The 16205-nt window shown below is 38.1% G+C and overlaps 1 protein-coding gene across 2 annotated transcripts in view; it reads left to right on the top strand.

Moving 5' to 3' along the window:
• Positions 1 to 13465, top strand: part of JMJD1C (jumonji domain containing 1C) — a 304550-nt gene extending 291085 nt beyond the window's left edge. For both annotated transcript variants that reach the window (XM_044056466.1, XM_044056465.1), the window contains exons 22-23: positions 3571 to 3702; positions 12452 to 13465. In XM_044056466.1, coding sequence (XP_043912401.1) covers positions 3571 to 3702; positions 12452 to 12541 — 222 coding nt within the window. In that variant the 3' untranslated portion in view covers positions 12542 to 13465. The remainder of the gene's footprint in view (positions 1 to 3570; positions 3703 to 12451) is intronic.
• The last annotated feature ends 2740 nt before the right edge of the window (positions 13466 to 16205 follow it).

Genomic DNA, 16205 nt, shown 5'->3' with positions numbered 1-16205 from the left:
AAGCCAAATCTTGACTGTTTCAGGTGTGTGTTGGAGTAGAGGCTGTCACTCTTCTTCTGTATAGGGAAACATGTACATTTTTTAGTAGGGAAACCAGAAAAACTTTTTTATGTCTAGAGTATGCTCTAATACTTTCCTGATTTTCATGTAGGCTCATTATGATGGAGTTCAATAGTATGTGGTCAGTAAAAGCAGTATTGGTGCTTTTTTAAACAAAAGTATTGAGATTGAGGCATACTGCAAGCTGTTTTTAGACACTTTTGTGGTTCATTTATACTTTCTTTCAGTGCAATGGGGTTAAAAAAATAGGGCTTTGGTAATTAATATTCTGTGAGCACCTTATTAGTGCTTCTTTTTAACTGAAGTACTAAGATTTATGCATACTGTAAGCTGTTTTTAAGTCTTTCATTGTTCATTTAATTTTTTTGTCAGTGCATTGACAGTAAAAATGTAAGGTTTTGCTAATATTCAGAGTTGTAGCCCTGAACATTTTCCAGACATTGCCTCTTTCATACTGTTCCTGGTATGAAAGTTGCCAGCACTGCTAATTCATCTGTGACTGACAGTTGTCACTTCAAGGTACTGGTAAGGTAAAATGAGAACTGTCTGTGGATTTTTATAACCGTGCATATTTTGTTATAGTTAGAAGGATTAAAAAATGAAATTAAAGTGGTTATTGTTTGTTTATGTAGTGTTACAATATAACTGTTTTTTCCCTCCCCATGTGCTGACCATAATGTGCTCCTTTTGTGAGTTGTGCTCAATCCTTCCCTACCAATGACATAGTGGATACTGACTTGGTTGAATTTCACTGTGGTAGACTCTCACCCTGACTTGGGTGAGAGTCAACCAAATGAAGCCATCATTTAGACAAGCATGAAGACAGCTGTCCACAGACCTTCAGCTATCATTGCAGTCTATTGTCTAATGAATGGCTCACCAAACCCATGCTATAGATAATTCTGTCTGGTGACCCAAGAGCCCATAGTAGAGATCTGATGTCAGCAATGGACCTCCCCTGCAGCTTTCAAGCCCATGGAGTGACTCACAGCTGCCTTGCCATAGTCATTTCTCCAGCCTCTACATGGCCCACCATGTCCTCCTCATAGTAACTGATGTGAGAGCTTGCATCACTGCATATCTGTCATCCTCTTAGCATAAGAAATCTGTACAAAGTGTAAAATACTGGGGGTACAAAGGCCCAAAAAGAGGGACTGATTTTAAATATTTCTCTTATAAACTTCGAATGTGGCTAGAGTAACAAGATTTGTGGTAGCAGACATTTTCTGAAGGATATGAAGTCTGAAACTCAAATGAATGTCATTATTTAGTGACCTCAATTCTCAGTGATTTGCCAGAAAACTACAAATTTTATGAGAACAGACCAAAAAATCTAGGCAGTTAAAAGATATGCATCACTGTGAGCTTTCCATGCACCCACCTGTGTGTGTTTCTCTCAACTCACTTGCAGGAGGAGCTACCATGATCAGCTTGGGAGCACCAAGCCCACAACCCCATTTCTTTGCTGCATCTCCATTAGCTGTAAGCTTGTGTTGTAAATGCCAAGTAGCTAACTGGACCAGTATTTCTTGCCTTCAGGATTGGTGAGCAGGCACTGGCCTCCTCTTCTTTTCTTCTCTGCCTAGTTCCTCCGTGCATGAATTGCTGTTTGAATTGAGGCTGTCAGCATCATAGTCAGGTATTTAACTTTTTGCACCATACAACTAGACTTCTCTAAGGTTGCTTTTTTCCTGAAAACTAGGCATTTTCTGATAAATATAGTTGATCTGGTTCCATAAATCCAGTTAATTCACATTCTAGAAATTTTCCTTGACAGTCAGAAAAGAGGTGAGTAACTTTCCCTTTCTGTTGATGTGCATCAGCAGAGTTGCTTCTGCCTTATAATTGTGTAAAATTTTCAGAACACTGATTAGGAAGAAAATCCAGTAGTGAAACAAACCGTAAAGGTTTGGCTGTTTTATATTCTTTCACCAACTAGAGCACCATCTGTCTCTTTTTTGATGCAGCAGTGAAAAATTATCAGCTGGAGGAGTTGCTGTCTGCACTCATTTTCAGGGACTTGTCTACAGCGGTTTGCTTTATAGCAACATGGGCATCAGAAAATACCTTCATAATACACTGCACTTGAGTCTGCATTCTTTATTTAGATCCTCGTTAGGTTTAGTTCTAAAGCATCAGGTTTCTGGAATAGTTTTGTTGTGCTATTTTGATTGGGAATCTGTTCCACTGGATAGCCGCATGTTGACACTTTTTGTGAACTAAGTAGCAGCACTGATCTTTATTTCCAGGTCTGTGTTTCTGTTGCTTTTTAACCCTTAATCGATTCCCATTTGGACATGACTCCTTTTTGTCAATGTGTGCAAACAACTAGAAACTGAAAGACTATAGAAATGACATAATGTACTGCACTAAATCTTACTGAAATATTTCACTTTTAGGAAGTAACTGAGACTCTGGAGGTGAGCATCCTTGTTAATTCAGGTGCATGGAAAGATGATGTGGGTGTTGGAGGTGTTTAAGCACACCTAAGGTAGGCCATTGAGTGTAGATGACTCTTAAATTCAAGAGCACTGATTTTTTTTTTTTAATGAATACATTCCAGAAAAAGGATGTCACACTGATTGGATCCTCTTCTGAAGTCTTCTTTGAAGGTTACTGGATATGGTGATTATTCACCTAGCAGTATTTTCCTCTGACAGCAGAGCATTCTGCAGCATCTGAAGTTGTGACGTGAACTATGCTTCCCCTGGCAGCCATGATAGTGTATACCTGTAGTATAATTTCTACAAGTGCAGCTGTACACAATACTCTTATTAGAATAGAACTTTGTCCTGCCAACTGACCACCAGAATGACCTCCTTAACACACCACATGGCTGTTGGCGGATGGTTTCTTATTGGTCAGGATCACCTTGGACATGAGTAACACGAGTCATGGTGTGACATGGCTAGATACTTTTCATTACTTCAGCTGGGCTAATGATTCTGCTCTTTGAATCCTTACCTTCCTCAGATTGAAAAGTTTATCTTTTTTTCCGGGGGGGGGGGGGGGGAGTAATGTAGCTATGTGGTGTTGTGGTGTGGTATCTCACATGCCAAGCTGCATCAGGAATAATGTGGAAAAATTATTAGTGCATAAGAGATGCAGACATGTAATTGCCACCACTTTTTTAAACTTCATAACCCTAACTGTTGAATAAATATGTCTGTAAGAATCTGCATTTTTGAGAATTGCCTGTCCTTTTTTATTTGAGGTGAAAGGAATTGGTTTGTATTAAATGATCATTCTGTGCACGTGGACATAAGCAGGACATCTGTTGAATGTGATCATTTGTGTACACGGCTTCTTAATTTTACTCCTCTTCACAGTGAATATATTTTTTGCCCCCTAAGTTGTCGCCTTTAACATTTACTATTGCACATTAGCCCTTGCTTTCTTTTACGGTTTACATTTACTTGCTTACCTCTTTGCTAGTTTGATCAGAGCAAAATGACTACTATAACTCTCAAGGAGTATGAAAATATTTTATTTATTTTTTATGTTTTGCAGATTCAAAATCTCCATAGTTGTATTCAAGTGACTGAAGACTTCGTTTCTCCAGAACATCTTAACCAGTCATTCCACCTGACACAAGAACTGAGACCACTTAGAGAAGAAATCAATTTTGATGATAAATTGCAGGTATGATAATTGCATTAATTGATTTGATTTTTTTAACTACCCCCCCCCCCAATCATCCTGCTAGTAGCAGTAGTGTAGAAAAAATAATATGCTAAAATGAAGATTACCATATGACCAGCTAATTTTAAGAGAACTACATTTGTAACATGTTTGTGGTTTCCATTTTCTGTTCAGAGTTATGCAAATGCAGGTTGTGAAGTCTGTGCTGAACCATTGAGAATGTAAATCCTTGTTAGAGATAACTTTGTATGGCTGTGGTAAACTTATGTTTAAATATTTGATGTCCAAGCAAAACATACAAACAGTGATTTCAGTGTTTGTAGATTATAGCCAAACAGCAGTTCAGAAACTGTTATTACTAGCACTTAATTCTGAGTATAATATTTAGGAATAGTTTCATTTTTTTTTTAAATGGCTTCATGTATTTTAATTTGATACGTCAGTGAGCTAGTAATTTACAGAGGTTTACTGATAATGCTTATTTCATTTTTGTTTGTTTAAACTGAGATTTGGGTGAGTCAAACTCCTGTATTGGAAAGGGAGACAACAGTAATAGCAAATTGTTGAAAACTATAGTGATGGTGCTGTTATTTGAGTGGAAAATTAAATATTTTCCTAAAAATGTACATGGAATGGTCCACTTGGAGAACACACCAGGCATGGAGGTATTATGGCTATGGCCAGCTTTCTTTAGATAAAATTCCTTTATTAAGATAAGATGATAAAAAGATTCCTTTATTGTCATTGTACAACAAAATGTGTAGCAATCCTCCTAAGGTAAATTTGCATATAATGAGAGCATGAATAAGTAAGAGAGTACAATACCAAACAATGCAACATATTGCAATGCAATGCAGTAAACAACTAATTATTGCACTTGGGTGTATTGTACATGAAAGGAATAAAGTAAGGAGCACAGGAATGTAAACATATACCTTATAGTGCAAATGGCTATTTTCTGTACTCAATGTTAGTATTTAGCATTGTTCGGTTCACATAAGGCTCTGGGATGGAAACTGTTCTTAAGTCTGTTTGTCTGAGCTGAAATAGACTTGAACCATGTGCCAGAAGGCAGCAGATCAAGCAAGTGATGTCCAGAGCGAGAAGTGTCTTTCAAGATGTTGGTTGTCCTGATGAGACAGTGAGAACTGAAGAGTTCCTCCAAAGAGGGCAGTGAGCAGCCAATGTTTTTCTGGGCAGAGTTAATAATCCTTTGAAGGGCTTTCCTGTCTGCCACTGAGCTGTTGGCATACCATGTGGAAATGCAATATGCCAGCACACTTTCAATAAAACAGCAGTAAAAAGACACCAGTAGCTTCTCCTTCAGGTTGTTTTTCGTGAGGATACTCAGAAAATGGAGACTCTGCTGTGTCTTCTTGACTGCCTCCATGGTGTTTATGGACCAAGAGAGATATTTTCTGCCACATGTACACCTAGAAACCTGAAGGCAGAAACCCTTCTCACATATAGTCTCCATTGACACATATTGGGTTGTGATCTGTTTTGTGCCTCCAGAAATCTATTATGAGTTTTTTTTGTTGGTTTTTTTTTTTTTTTTTTTGGCAGAGTTCAGGGAAAGGTTGTTCTCAGTACACCATGTAGTCAGTCTTTCAAATTTATCTCTGTATGCTGTCTCTTCTCCTCCCGAAATAAGTCCAACCACTGTGGTGTCATCTGCAAACTTAATGATGGTATTAGTAGAATGAGAGGGGACACAATTATGGGTGTAAAGAGTATCCAGAAGGGGGCTCAGCACACAGCCTTGTGGGACACCAGTGTTTAGCCTGAGAGTGGAGGAGGGGTATGGGCCTAGTCTAACCATCTGAGGAAGGTTAGTCAAAAAGTCTTTAATCCAACAGCATGTAGGTTCTGAAAGTCCTTGGTCAGCAAGTTTAGTGACGAGTCTATTCAGGATAACTGTATTAAAAGCCGAACTAAAGTCTACAAAGAGCATCCTCACATAACTCCCTTGCTGCTCAAGATGACAAAGTGCAGTGTGTAAGGCAGTGGAGAAGTCATCTTCCGTAGACCTATTTGCTTTGTAAGCATACTGCTGTGTATCCGAGATAACTGGGAGACTGTCCTTAATGTGTCACAGAACCAGTTATTCAAAACACTTCATGATGACTGGAGTAAGTACCACTGGATGGTAGTCATTGAGACTACTGATAACAGGTTTCTTTGGTGGTGGAATGATTGTAGTTGACTTAAGACAAGATGGAATAATAGACTTAGACAGAGACAGGTTGAAGATCTTTGTGAAGACCCCACAGAACTGGTCCGCACATTCTTTCAGCATCCATCCTGTCACTCCATTAGGGCCAGAAGCCCTTCTTGGATTAACCACATTGAGCACACGTCTTAAATCATGCTCTTGTACTGTGAAAGTGTGGTTGTGGGAGGCTGGTATAGGTGATGTGAGACTGCTTTGGCCTATTTGCTGGTGCTTAGGTATGACTGTCTCTGATGTTTCCACCTCAAAACAGGAGAAGAAATAATTAAGTTCCTCTGCCATTGAGGCACCTCCATCAACAGCCATACGGTTACTGGTTTTATGACTGATGTGCTGAATACCTTGCCATAGTTTTCATGGGTGTTCATTGATGAAGTGGTCCTTTGTCTTCCTTTTATAGGCTGCTTTAGCCTCTCTGGTGGCTTTCTTTAGGTTGGCTCTTGCCATGCTGTAAAGGACTCTGTTGCCAGACCTTAAGACTGTATTGCAGTGCTTGAAAATAGATCCTCCTTCATTATCCAGGGTTTCTGATTAGGGTACACACAAATGTGATTGCTGACTGTGACATTGTCAACACAGGCTTTTATGTAGCAGAGTACCGTTGACATGTACTCTTTCAGATCCTTTTCCTCGAAAATGCCCCAGATAGTTTTTTCAAAGCAGTCCTGTAACTGTGAGACTGCACCTTCCGGCCATATTTTAACAATCTTTGTAGTAGACTGATTTTTTCTCCTAACAGACTTGAGTGCATGCTGGAGTCAAACATTTGGACAAATGGTCTGACTGGCCTAGATGAGGCTTTCCCCTATAGCCATCCTTAAAATTTGAGTAGGCCTTGTCTAGTATATTTTTCTCCCTGGTTGCACATGTGATGTGTTGATGAAGTTTGGGGAGAACCGACTTTAAGTCTGTCTGATTGAAATCACAAGCTAGGATATGAACAGTTTCAGGATGGATGTTTTGTTGCAAGTTATTGTCAAACAGGTGACCTAGAGCTGTGCAAGCATTAGCATCTAATGGAATGTAAACAGCTGTAACTGTAACAGCAGTGAACTCTTGCAGTAAATGAAAAGGCCTGCATTTGATTGTCATGTACTCTAGATCAGGAGAGCTATAACTGTCTACAGTCTTTGCATTGGTACACTGGCGCTTATTCAGATAGATGCATAACCCCCCCCCCCCTACTCTTACCTTTTTTCCTGTCCCACCGAAAAGCTGTGTGGCCTGCCAGCTCAATGTCTGCATCTGGTATACACGAGTGTAGCCATGTCTCTGTAAATAATAAAATGCTACAGTCTCTTACAAGTTTATTCTCAGAAATCTGTAGCTGACATTCATCCACTTTGTTTGTGATACGACTAGCATTAGCAAGAAATATGCTGGGAAGAGGTAGTTTGTGAGGATGGTTCCTTAGCTTAGCATGTAGGTCGGACCTGCAGCAATGCTTTTGCTTCCTGTGTCTTCTCCGCCTTTGACTCTTGCCTGGGCTGACAACAATCCAAGGAGAGCCTGGCATTCTTGCTATTTCCTCTGGTATGTCATATGAGTGTAAGAATTCACTTGTAACAGCCTGATCGCTGAGTAGTCCGATATGCAAGAGATCTTGCCGACTGTATCTAAGATCAGCCTGACTAAACTTAACAGTAAAGAACATGCATATAAACACAAAAAACACAGAAAACAAGCACCAAGGAGAGCATAGGGCTGCTGTGACTGTGCGCACCGCCATCTTGGAAAAAAAAAATGTAATAGCTAGAAGGGTACGATTCTTGAACAGCTGGGTATTTTCATATGCCTGATTACCAGTCTGGACTGTCTATGGAACAGTTAACTTGGTGGTTTTCTCAGGGGTTGAAAGTAAACTTCTGTAAATGCCTTGTGAGATTTATTTGACAATGCGAGACACGTGATGATGCAATGCTAATTGCCACAGCCATGAGTTGTATCTCTCTTTGAGGTTACAAAATATTATAGTCATATTGGTTAGAGTTACAAATGTGTTGATTTTTTTATTTCCATGATCTCCTTGCTGTTTTTGTTGCCCTTGATAATATGGTATTTGTACGTGGTGCATAGAATGATGTCTTTATGTGATTTGTTAAAAGTACTACATTAGCTTGTAGTTGCCATGCTGAATGTCAAGAAGATTCTTTGCAAGTTGTCTTTGTACATGGATCGTGTGTGTGTGTGTGTGTGTGTGTGTGTGTGTGTGTGTGTGTGTGTGTGTGTGTGTGTGCACGTGTGTGTGTGTGTGTGTGTGTGTGTGTGTGCGCGTGTGTGCATGTAGTTAGGGGTCCAAAGCTCTAAATGTTTAGCGAAGAAGAGTTTGCAGTTCTGAGTTAGATTCTGTCCAGTTATTAAATGTGTTAAACTGGGTGGACATTTGTTTTGTGGGGTGAGAATAGGGCAAGTTAACCATTTATCAAGTCAGAGCATGAGCATCAAATCATTTAATAACCAGCAGCACATTTTTTTATCTGCTGTCTGTGGAGTGGATAAGAACTAAGCTATAAATTCCAGGGTATCAACAATGTATGTGGTTCTCTCTGGGCTAGGGTTGGAAGATTTTTCTGTTTTTTGCCACCTTATAACAGCTGTGATTCTATTAATGATCTTTACTGTTCATTTATCATAAACATATTTTTCTCCCATCACCTTTTCCATGTTAGCATCTGTAATGCAGCAGCTAAACACCGTTTTGTGTCTTTCATTTTGTAAATGACTCCTTATGGCAGTAAAGAAATTCACTACATTTCAAACAGACCACTGTTTGTTTTGTATTCCAGTTCTCACCCAAACCTTTCTTTAGCACCACTTCTAGTATTCCTTAGCCCTAGTTCTAAGGGGAGCTCTGCGTCTAGCAACTGTTCTTCCCCTAAACAGCATCTACCATAAAGCAGTTAGTACTTAACTGTGATAAGCTGATCCAGGTGTAACAGTTCATTGCTCACAGTTCTAACAGACGCTACATAAATAGAGACTGCAACAGCAAAACCAGTGCACACCTAGACAGTTTGGAGTGGTCTTTCAGCTGACTTATTTAGGAGGTGGGAAGAAACAAACGGTAAGCAGAAGCCACACTGTACCCTGGCATTTAGTGCTGATGTGAGGCAAAACCATTAATCACAGAGGTAGTACCAGAGCAGCAGTTCACAAGCTTGTTCAGAACTGCCCTGAAAACCTGTGCCTTGTAGGTCATTGTGGTCGGCATGAACTTGGCACTGTACTTTCCGAGATTACCGATAGTACTGTAGGATTTCTTTATTGCTGCAGATGTTGTATAATAAGGTGAGTGGAGTGCACTTAACATGGAACAGCCACTGGCACCGAAAAGATGTCAAGAATAATTTCCTGAAGCTACTTGCCTGATATTAGTTATTCTTTTTTTGAATCCATTGAACAGTGGATCCATTGAACTATAACTTTAGATATTTGTCTTGTCATTTCTGTATAACAAGGAAATTAAACATAAAACACTGCAGTTTTGTTTGCAAACAATGTTCTGACAGGGAATTGAAGGTTCAGGCTGCAGGTGCTAAAAAGAGAAGACGTAAACTTTCTAATGTAGAAAGTTTGGGAGCTTGCACAACACTATGTTCCCTCATTACTGTATTGTGATGATGACCCTAGATCTGTGTCATGTCTAGTGAATGACAGTTCCTTATGAATTGCCATTAGGTATGAGTATAATGCAGCAAGCAAGAGACCTTTAATAAGGTATGTCTGTCATCGCAATGGCTTAGCAACTTTCTGTTCCCTATTCCATACCATTGACTATGTTACTGAATAATGACACACTAAACTGTATCCAGAAGGCTTGTACGCATCTGTGTAATATATTCATGAATACCATAACTCACTGTTTCTATTCATAGTTTTTAATTTTCCTAATTTTAATGAAATTCTACATTTTTTGCAGTCCAATAAAAATAATACAATTTTAATCTCTAACTAACTTAAAAGAATGTATAAGCACTCACCTAATCCTCCTGTAATATAACAAGTTGAGAATTAAGTTTTGATTGATTAGTGCATTTTAGATGTTCCAGACACTTTACTTTTGCTGAATTCTATCTTTTTGTGAAGTGTTCATTTTTCAAGTGCCCAAATATCACTGCCAGACTCCAGTTTTCATGTAATAAGGGTCTAGGGAACTTTTAATACATCTAAACATCTTGTATTCTTTGTTTACCATCAGTAAAATAAACAGTGCTTCCTCTCCTGGGACAAGAAGAACAGTGCACACTGTAACATGTTCTGAATTCATCAGCAAGTCCATTTTCAGTGAGATCTAGTTTTTAGAGAAGCTTCCATACAGTTGTAAAGTCACAAGTTGTACTTTGTCATACCAAACCACAAACTGAAGAAATGAAACTGAAATACTCTGATGGTGCTGTGCTGCAAAAAATATGAGAGGGATATTCTTGACTCTTGACTGATGAAAAGAAAAGTTTTCTTTCTACAAAAATCTAAAAAAATGCAAAAATGAATTTCTTAAGAGTGTAGATGCTTCTCTTTTGACATGCACAGGTTAGTGTAGTACAAAACCAGAATGTCTCTTCAAGTACAGTCTTCAGACTAATACATACCTAATCAGTAAACCCGTACTATAAAGTTCAGCCACCTTTCAAGTGGTTAAGTGAAGATACCGCAGAGAATTTGTGTCAGACTTTAAAAGTGTGCAAACAATGTTTTTATTTTGATACCATGTCATATATGTAAGTAAAACTTGCACTCCATCATGTCAAACCATGTAGAGGCCCTCACACTCTGTATTCTTCCCAACATGACACTTTATAGAGACTGATTCAAGATAAGGAACCAGATGATGTACTGCTCCTGTTACCACTCTATGTTCACATATCACTATATATGACAAGATACTCCAGACAAAAGTACTGATGCCAGTTTAGTCTTTGCTTTATCTCCCAATTGGTGGGAGATTGTCAGCATCATTGTGTGGGAGTAGGGAATTTGTGGTTTATATACAGGCTTGCTTGCACTACAGGGAACTCAGTTGATGGTATAATGGTGTTGCTTAGCTGTGTATGCTGAGTTGTATCTCATCAGGGAAGGATCATTGTGGCTGACAAGCAATCTGCCATCTGATCATATTTCTCAACCTCTAAGAGCAGGAATTCTGGACAAAACCAACAGTAATGCTGCAACAAAGGTCCAAAAATCAAAGACAGATTTTAAATATTACTCTTATAAACTTAGAAAGCTGTTAGGATTGCAGTTTTGCATTGGCATGCTTTTTCTCAAGGATATGATTGATGTCTGAAACAAAAATGTATGCTATTATGTAGTGATTTCAAGCCTCAGTGATTTGCCAGAAAGCCATAAATATTGTGAGGAACAGACCAAAATATGAGGCAAAAATCTGGACATTCTGGGCTAATCTGGGCATTGGAGAGGTATGCATCTAGCTGGACATCTGGAGTCCTTTCTTGTTATCCTACTGAAACCAGACAGTGTTCAGGAGCTGTATTTGTGATTCACATATACTTGTGAGGAGGGGTAATTTCCATGTGCAGTGTGTATGTGATTCAGTTGTGATTGTGAGGAGGGGTAATTTGCATGTGCAGTGTGTAGACAGCATGCAGTGTGTGCACAGTAGGATAGGTGCATGTACAGGGTCTTGCAGCATAGGGTAAGACTTTTTATAAATTGCAAAGAAAGGGTGCAGTTTTGATACTTAGTAAAACCATGCTCACAGAGCCATCAGCAGTGATAGTATAGCTATAGCGATGGACCCATTGCCATTTGATTTGTGTAATGCTACCATTTCTTTTAGTTTAGATTGTTTGCATGTCACCTGTATGTACTGTCATCTGAGTATTGTTCTGGGGGTGAAGTAGTTGTTGGATCTCTGTTGCTCTTAGAAACCATCGAGTATTTGAGTTCATATTACAATGTTTAGTAGTTTCAAAAAAAGTTCACTGTGTCACAGTTGCTCAACTGGACTGTGTTCTTGAAACAAGATCCTTGATCACCTTCTGCAAGTGTCGTGGCAGAGCACTGCAGTTTCATCCTTTGGTCCTTCCCCTCCCCTACTGCCGTCTTATCTTGACTGCTGGTCAAACTGGTGTTGTTTGTGTACATTTATTTATTCTGCCAGGTAAAACCACCAGACACAAGAGTGCCTTTTCAGGGAGACTCAGAGGGCACTTTCTGCTCAAGTCACTAACTTTGTTTATGCCTTAGAATGTGTATCAAGATACATTATGCATGTACAGGCTCATTGTAATGTTTCATTTGTTAGTCATTTGATTTAGTTTGAGTCATATTGTTAACTCTCTCTCCTTAAGTAATTGTAAATGGTAACAGGTAGGAATATGTAAATAAGGCAAATAAAACCTCAATGTAGTCCTTAAAAGCATTGTTGTTGTACAGACTTATTTCGTCATATATCCTTCTCAGTGTTAAGAGTAAAAATGTTGCATTTTATAGGAGGAGGTTGCAGAAGAGGCCTGCTTTCGACTTTTAATACTTTTGTCTGTCTCATTTTAATAGGTGAAGAACATACTGTACCATTCAGTGAAAGAAGCAGTCTCAGCTCTTAAAATATATGAAATTGAAATGGAAGAAATGCAGGAAAGCTAAGAATCGTAATTTCCTCATTTTACGGTCATGTTTCATCAAAGGAGTGAATGCTTTGCGCTTTCTTCTCTGTGGCTCTGTGATAAAATGGTTGCACATAAGCTTAGACATCACAACCCTACAGTGCCAAGAAAATGTAATTCTGGTATTTATTAGTTACTGATACCACAACAGTATAGTTCCAAATATCACATTTTTTTGTGATGAAAACAACATTAAGTTAATCGCAACTAACAGGAAAACAGCACTCTTATTATGTATTATATTGTATATTACTACATTTGTGAAAATGACAGATTTAAATGATGTATTTATTTTTGAAAAAAAAAACATAACGAATTACAAAATTCTATGCTATATTGTAGATCAAAGTGTAAATGTGACTTGTACAGTTTGCTAAAATAATTTGGATATTTTTCACTACATTGAGACAGTTACTGTGAGGTGAAAACAAAAACAAAAAACAAAAAAACAAAAAAAACAAAAAAAAAAACACCAGCTGTTGCCTGTTATGGGGAATTTGTTGACACGCACAGCCATCATGTCATATCTTATATAAAATTACTGCCAAACGACTGTAAACATTGTATAGTTATATATTATAAAACAGATAATTATTAAATACACAAACACTTAAAACATTTTATTAAAACTATTCACTGTAAAATTAAAGAGACGTTTGCAGAGTTGTAATTTATTTGAACCTTGTCTCATTTTGTTAAAATTTGTTATGGTGAATTTTTGAAGTTAAATAACTATTAAAAATTAATATGCCGTGTAAATATATACATATATACATTCAATGATGTATTTTTTTAAAAAAAAACATGGCTTGCTTCAATTTGTTAAAGTGCAAGTGTTAAACATGCTTTGTACATTGAAAGTTGAAAAGGGTTTTACATTTTCCATTAAAATGAATTTATCATATTCTTGGGTTTTTGATTTAATTTGTCATCTTTGTAAACATGTACACTTTTAGCATTCTTACCAGAGGAAAAAGACTGCACATTGTAACTGATTTCAGTGTCTGTCTCATAGAAGAGGGAAATGAGAAAGACTACGCAAAGAAAATGGATGGAGAGTAGAAAAAGCTGTCTCATGCAAGGCAGAGTTGTTATCTTTTTTTTGGGGGGGGGGGGTAGCTTTATAGAAGTAGTTCCTAATGAAGACATCATATACTTATATTGAAATATATCCTTGTAGGGATGCTGTTTATTTTTATTTTTTTTTCTGTTGAATGTGAATTGTCTGTATGTCAGAAAACAGTTTTAAGACCTTGACTATAGTTGTTACATGTGGCAAATTTGGAATAGTAGAAACAGTGAGATGCTGTACAAAGCAATGAATTAGAGTTCCAGACTACAGTACATGAAACGTATGTTAGAGATAGGATTTAAATGCAGTAAAATAAGTAAAGCTGAACTGTGATGTCATCGTGGTCTTAATTAGAAGAGCACCATTTTATTAAAAAAAACAGCCACAGTATCTCACTTCACTTCGTATGGTAACACAGAAGCTTCATGTTATATTTAAGTTACAACTACTGTTAGTCTCCATTGTCATCTCAGCTTTCTTTTAAAACACAAATTTTCCTCAGTGGAATGCTTGGAACCAAGAACCAATCATCATTCAGAACTCATGACAATGGACTTGGATCAGGCCACAGCAAACTGTGTTGGAAATCCACTGTAGGCTAAACGGTCAGGTCTTCAACAAAGCCTCTCTGGTTCTGTGTATCTGTTCACAGTGGCTGATTGCAGTGCTTCATTCTCAGGTAAATGATTTCACTAAGGGCCAGAAGCTGTCTGGTTGAAGTCAGTACATCACTTTTACCTTTCTTTTGTTAAAATAATAAAACAGATTCATCAAATTGTTTATTATAAATGTTAATTCCTCCGGTGCAACCTCCAGTGCAGCTTTATTGTGTTAATAGTGTCAGTGTGAGACTTCATTGCAAACTCTGTGCTTTTAGTTACCATATAAGCTGTAATTGAAAGTGAAATTAATATCATTTGAGAATGAAACTGCAGTTTTACACACCTTATTTACAGAGTAAAAGTATCAAATAAATGGTTTATAGCAGTTAAATCATTTCAGCTGAAATAGGTTTAGTGTGACTTGAAAGTGTAATATATTTTAAGTGATACGTCTCTTTGGCAATTGAACTGCCACTCCATTTACAGACCTAGTGTTTTATTTATTGATTGAGTGATTGACTGGATTGATTGACTATTTAAGCAGGTTTATCTATAGCTCTGTGTGAAAGTATCCTAATATTTTTTTTTACTAAGGGTTCATATGAGTCTTGCCAGATTAGAAGTTATTGAAATAAAACGTCCACTATCTTGTGAATGGAGTATGTATCCATTTTAGAAGCAGTTATGTTTGAACCATTTATGTCATTAAAGCAATAAGATGTTAACAAATGGGAAGTCTGTTTATTGGCAATTTAAACAGTACTTAGTTTCCCATTTTAAACTGATAATATGTTGTCTCTAGTCCTGTTTTCATAGGCCTTAGTTTGTAGCTAGCTATTTGCCTGCCTGTTTAGCTAACTACATATGTGCCTACTGTCTGTCTGTCTATCTTGCTGTCAAAAAGTCTGGTTATACGTCTTTCACGGTATGCCTTTATTAAGTGCTGTTTATAATGTTCTCACTAGAATTTAACTGTAAATTTTAATGGTCCCATTTACTGTGGCTGAAAGTTTTTGCAGCTTCAAATGTGCCAGATAAAGAGTCCGGTTGTACCACAAACTGGCCCAAGGCTTCACTACATGCTTGTCAGACACTTCAGTAGACACATGGACCAAGCCTTGAGCTCTTCAGTTCCTCTGTCAAATCCACAAAAGGAAGAAGATTGTACAGGAGTCTTCAGTCTTCAAGTAGGCTTCCTCTTCACCTCATCCATGGATGCGTGACTATGCAGTGGCACACTCCATTAACTCAGATTTCTCTTGATCTGTCTGGTGCTGATCCTTGAGAAACTGCTAAAGACTGAGACAGGCACATGCTCTGCAGCTGTTAGACTGTCTTGTTTGGGCAAGGGAGAACAACACTTTGTATCAGAGGAGGGAGAGGATGATGCTCTACCATGAAGTTACCCTAACGAGCTTGATTCCAGGGGAAATGAACTGTGCTTGGGCCAGGCCTTTTTTAGGGGGGGGGGGGGGGGGCTCCCAAGAAAAGATAACAGAAAGTTAGGAATTTTTCTTCTCCTGTTTCACATAGGCTAGACAAAGAAGATTGTCTAGGTTTTGTTAAGGGCTTATTTCAAGTGTTTCTGTCTTTGAATTCTGTCTCTTCTCTGATTTTTAAAAGAAACATTTTTCTCTCTCTCAGATTCTGATTCTCACTCTGTGGGTCAAGAATCATATTTAGATTGTGTTTCCCAAGTGCTTACACCACAAGTTGGGGAATGTTTTTCTTCAGATTTCTCTCCCAAAGAGTTCTCTTTTTCTGATACTATTGTCAGAAAAAATGATTTGTTTCAAGGCTGCAAAAAGCAATGCCAAAATCCCAGAAAAGATGTTATGACTTATTACAGGTGGAGTTTCCTCATCCTGCAGCTGTTCCTCCCCTTTTGCCAGGATTAGAGGATGCTTTCTGTGCCTGAAGTCAGCCTCCTGACCGCCCCACAAAAAAGTCTGATAAATTGCATAAGGTTC

The sequence above is a fragment of the Protopterus annectens genome, chromosome 14.part0, assembly GCF_019279795.1.
Source record: "Protopterus annectens isolate FY-2018-M chromosome 14.part0, PAN1.0, whole genome shotgun sequence".
In the NCBI taxonomy this organism is placed as follows: Eukaryota; Metazoa; Chordata; order Ceratodontiformes; family Protopteridae; genus Protopterus; species Protopterus annectens.
Note: the sequence above shows the minus strand (reverse complement) of the source record. Positions and strands in the feature narration are given on the sequence as shown.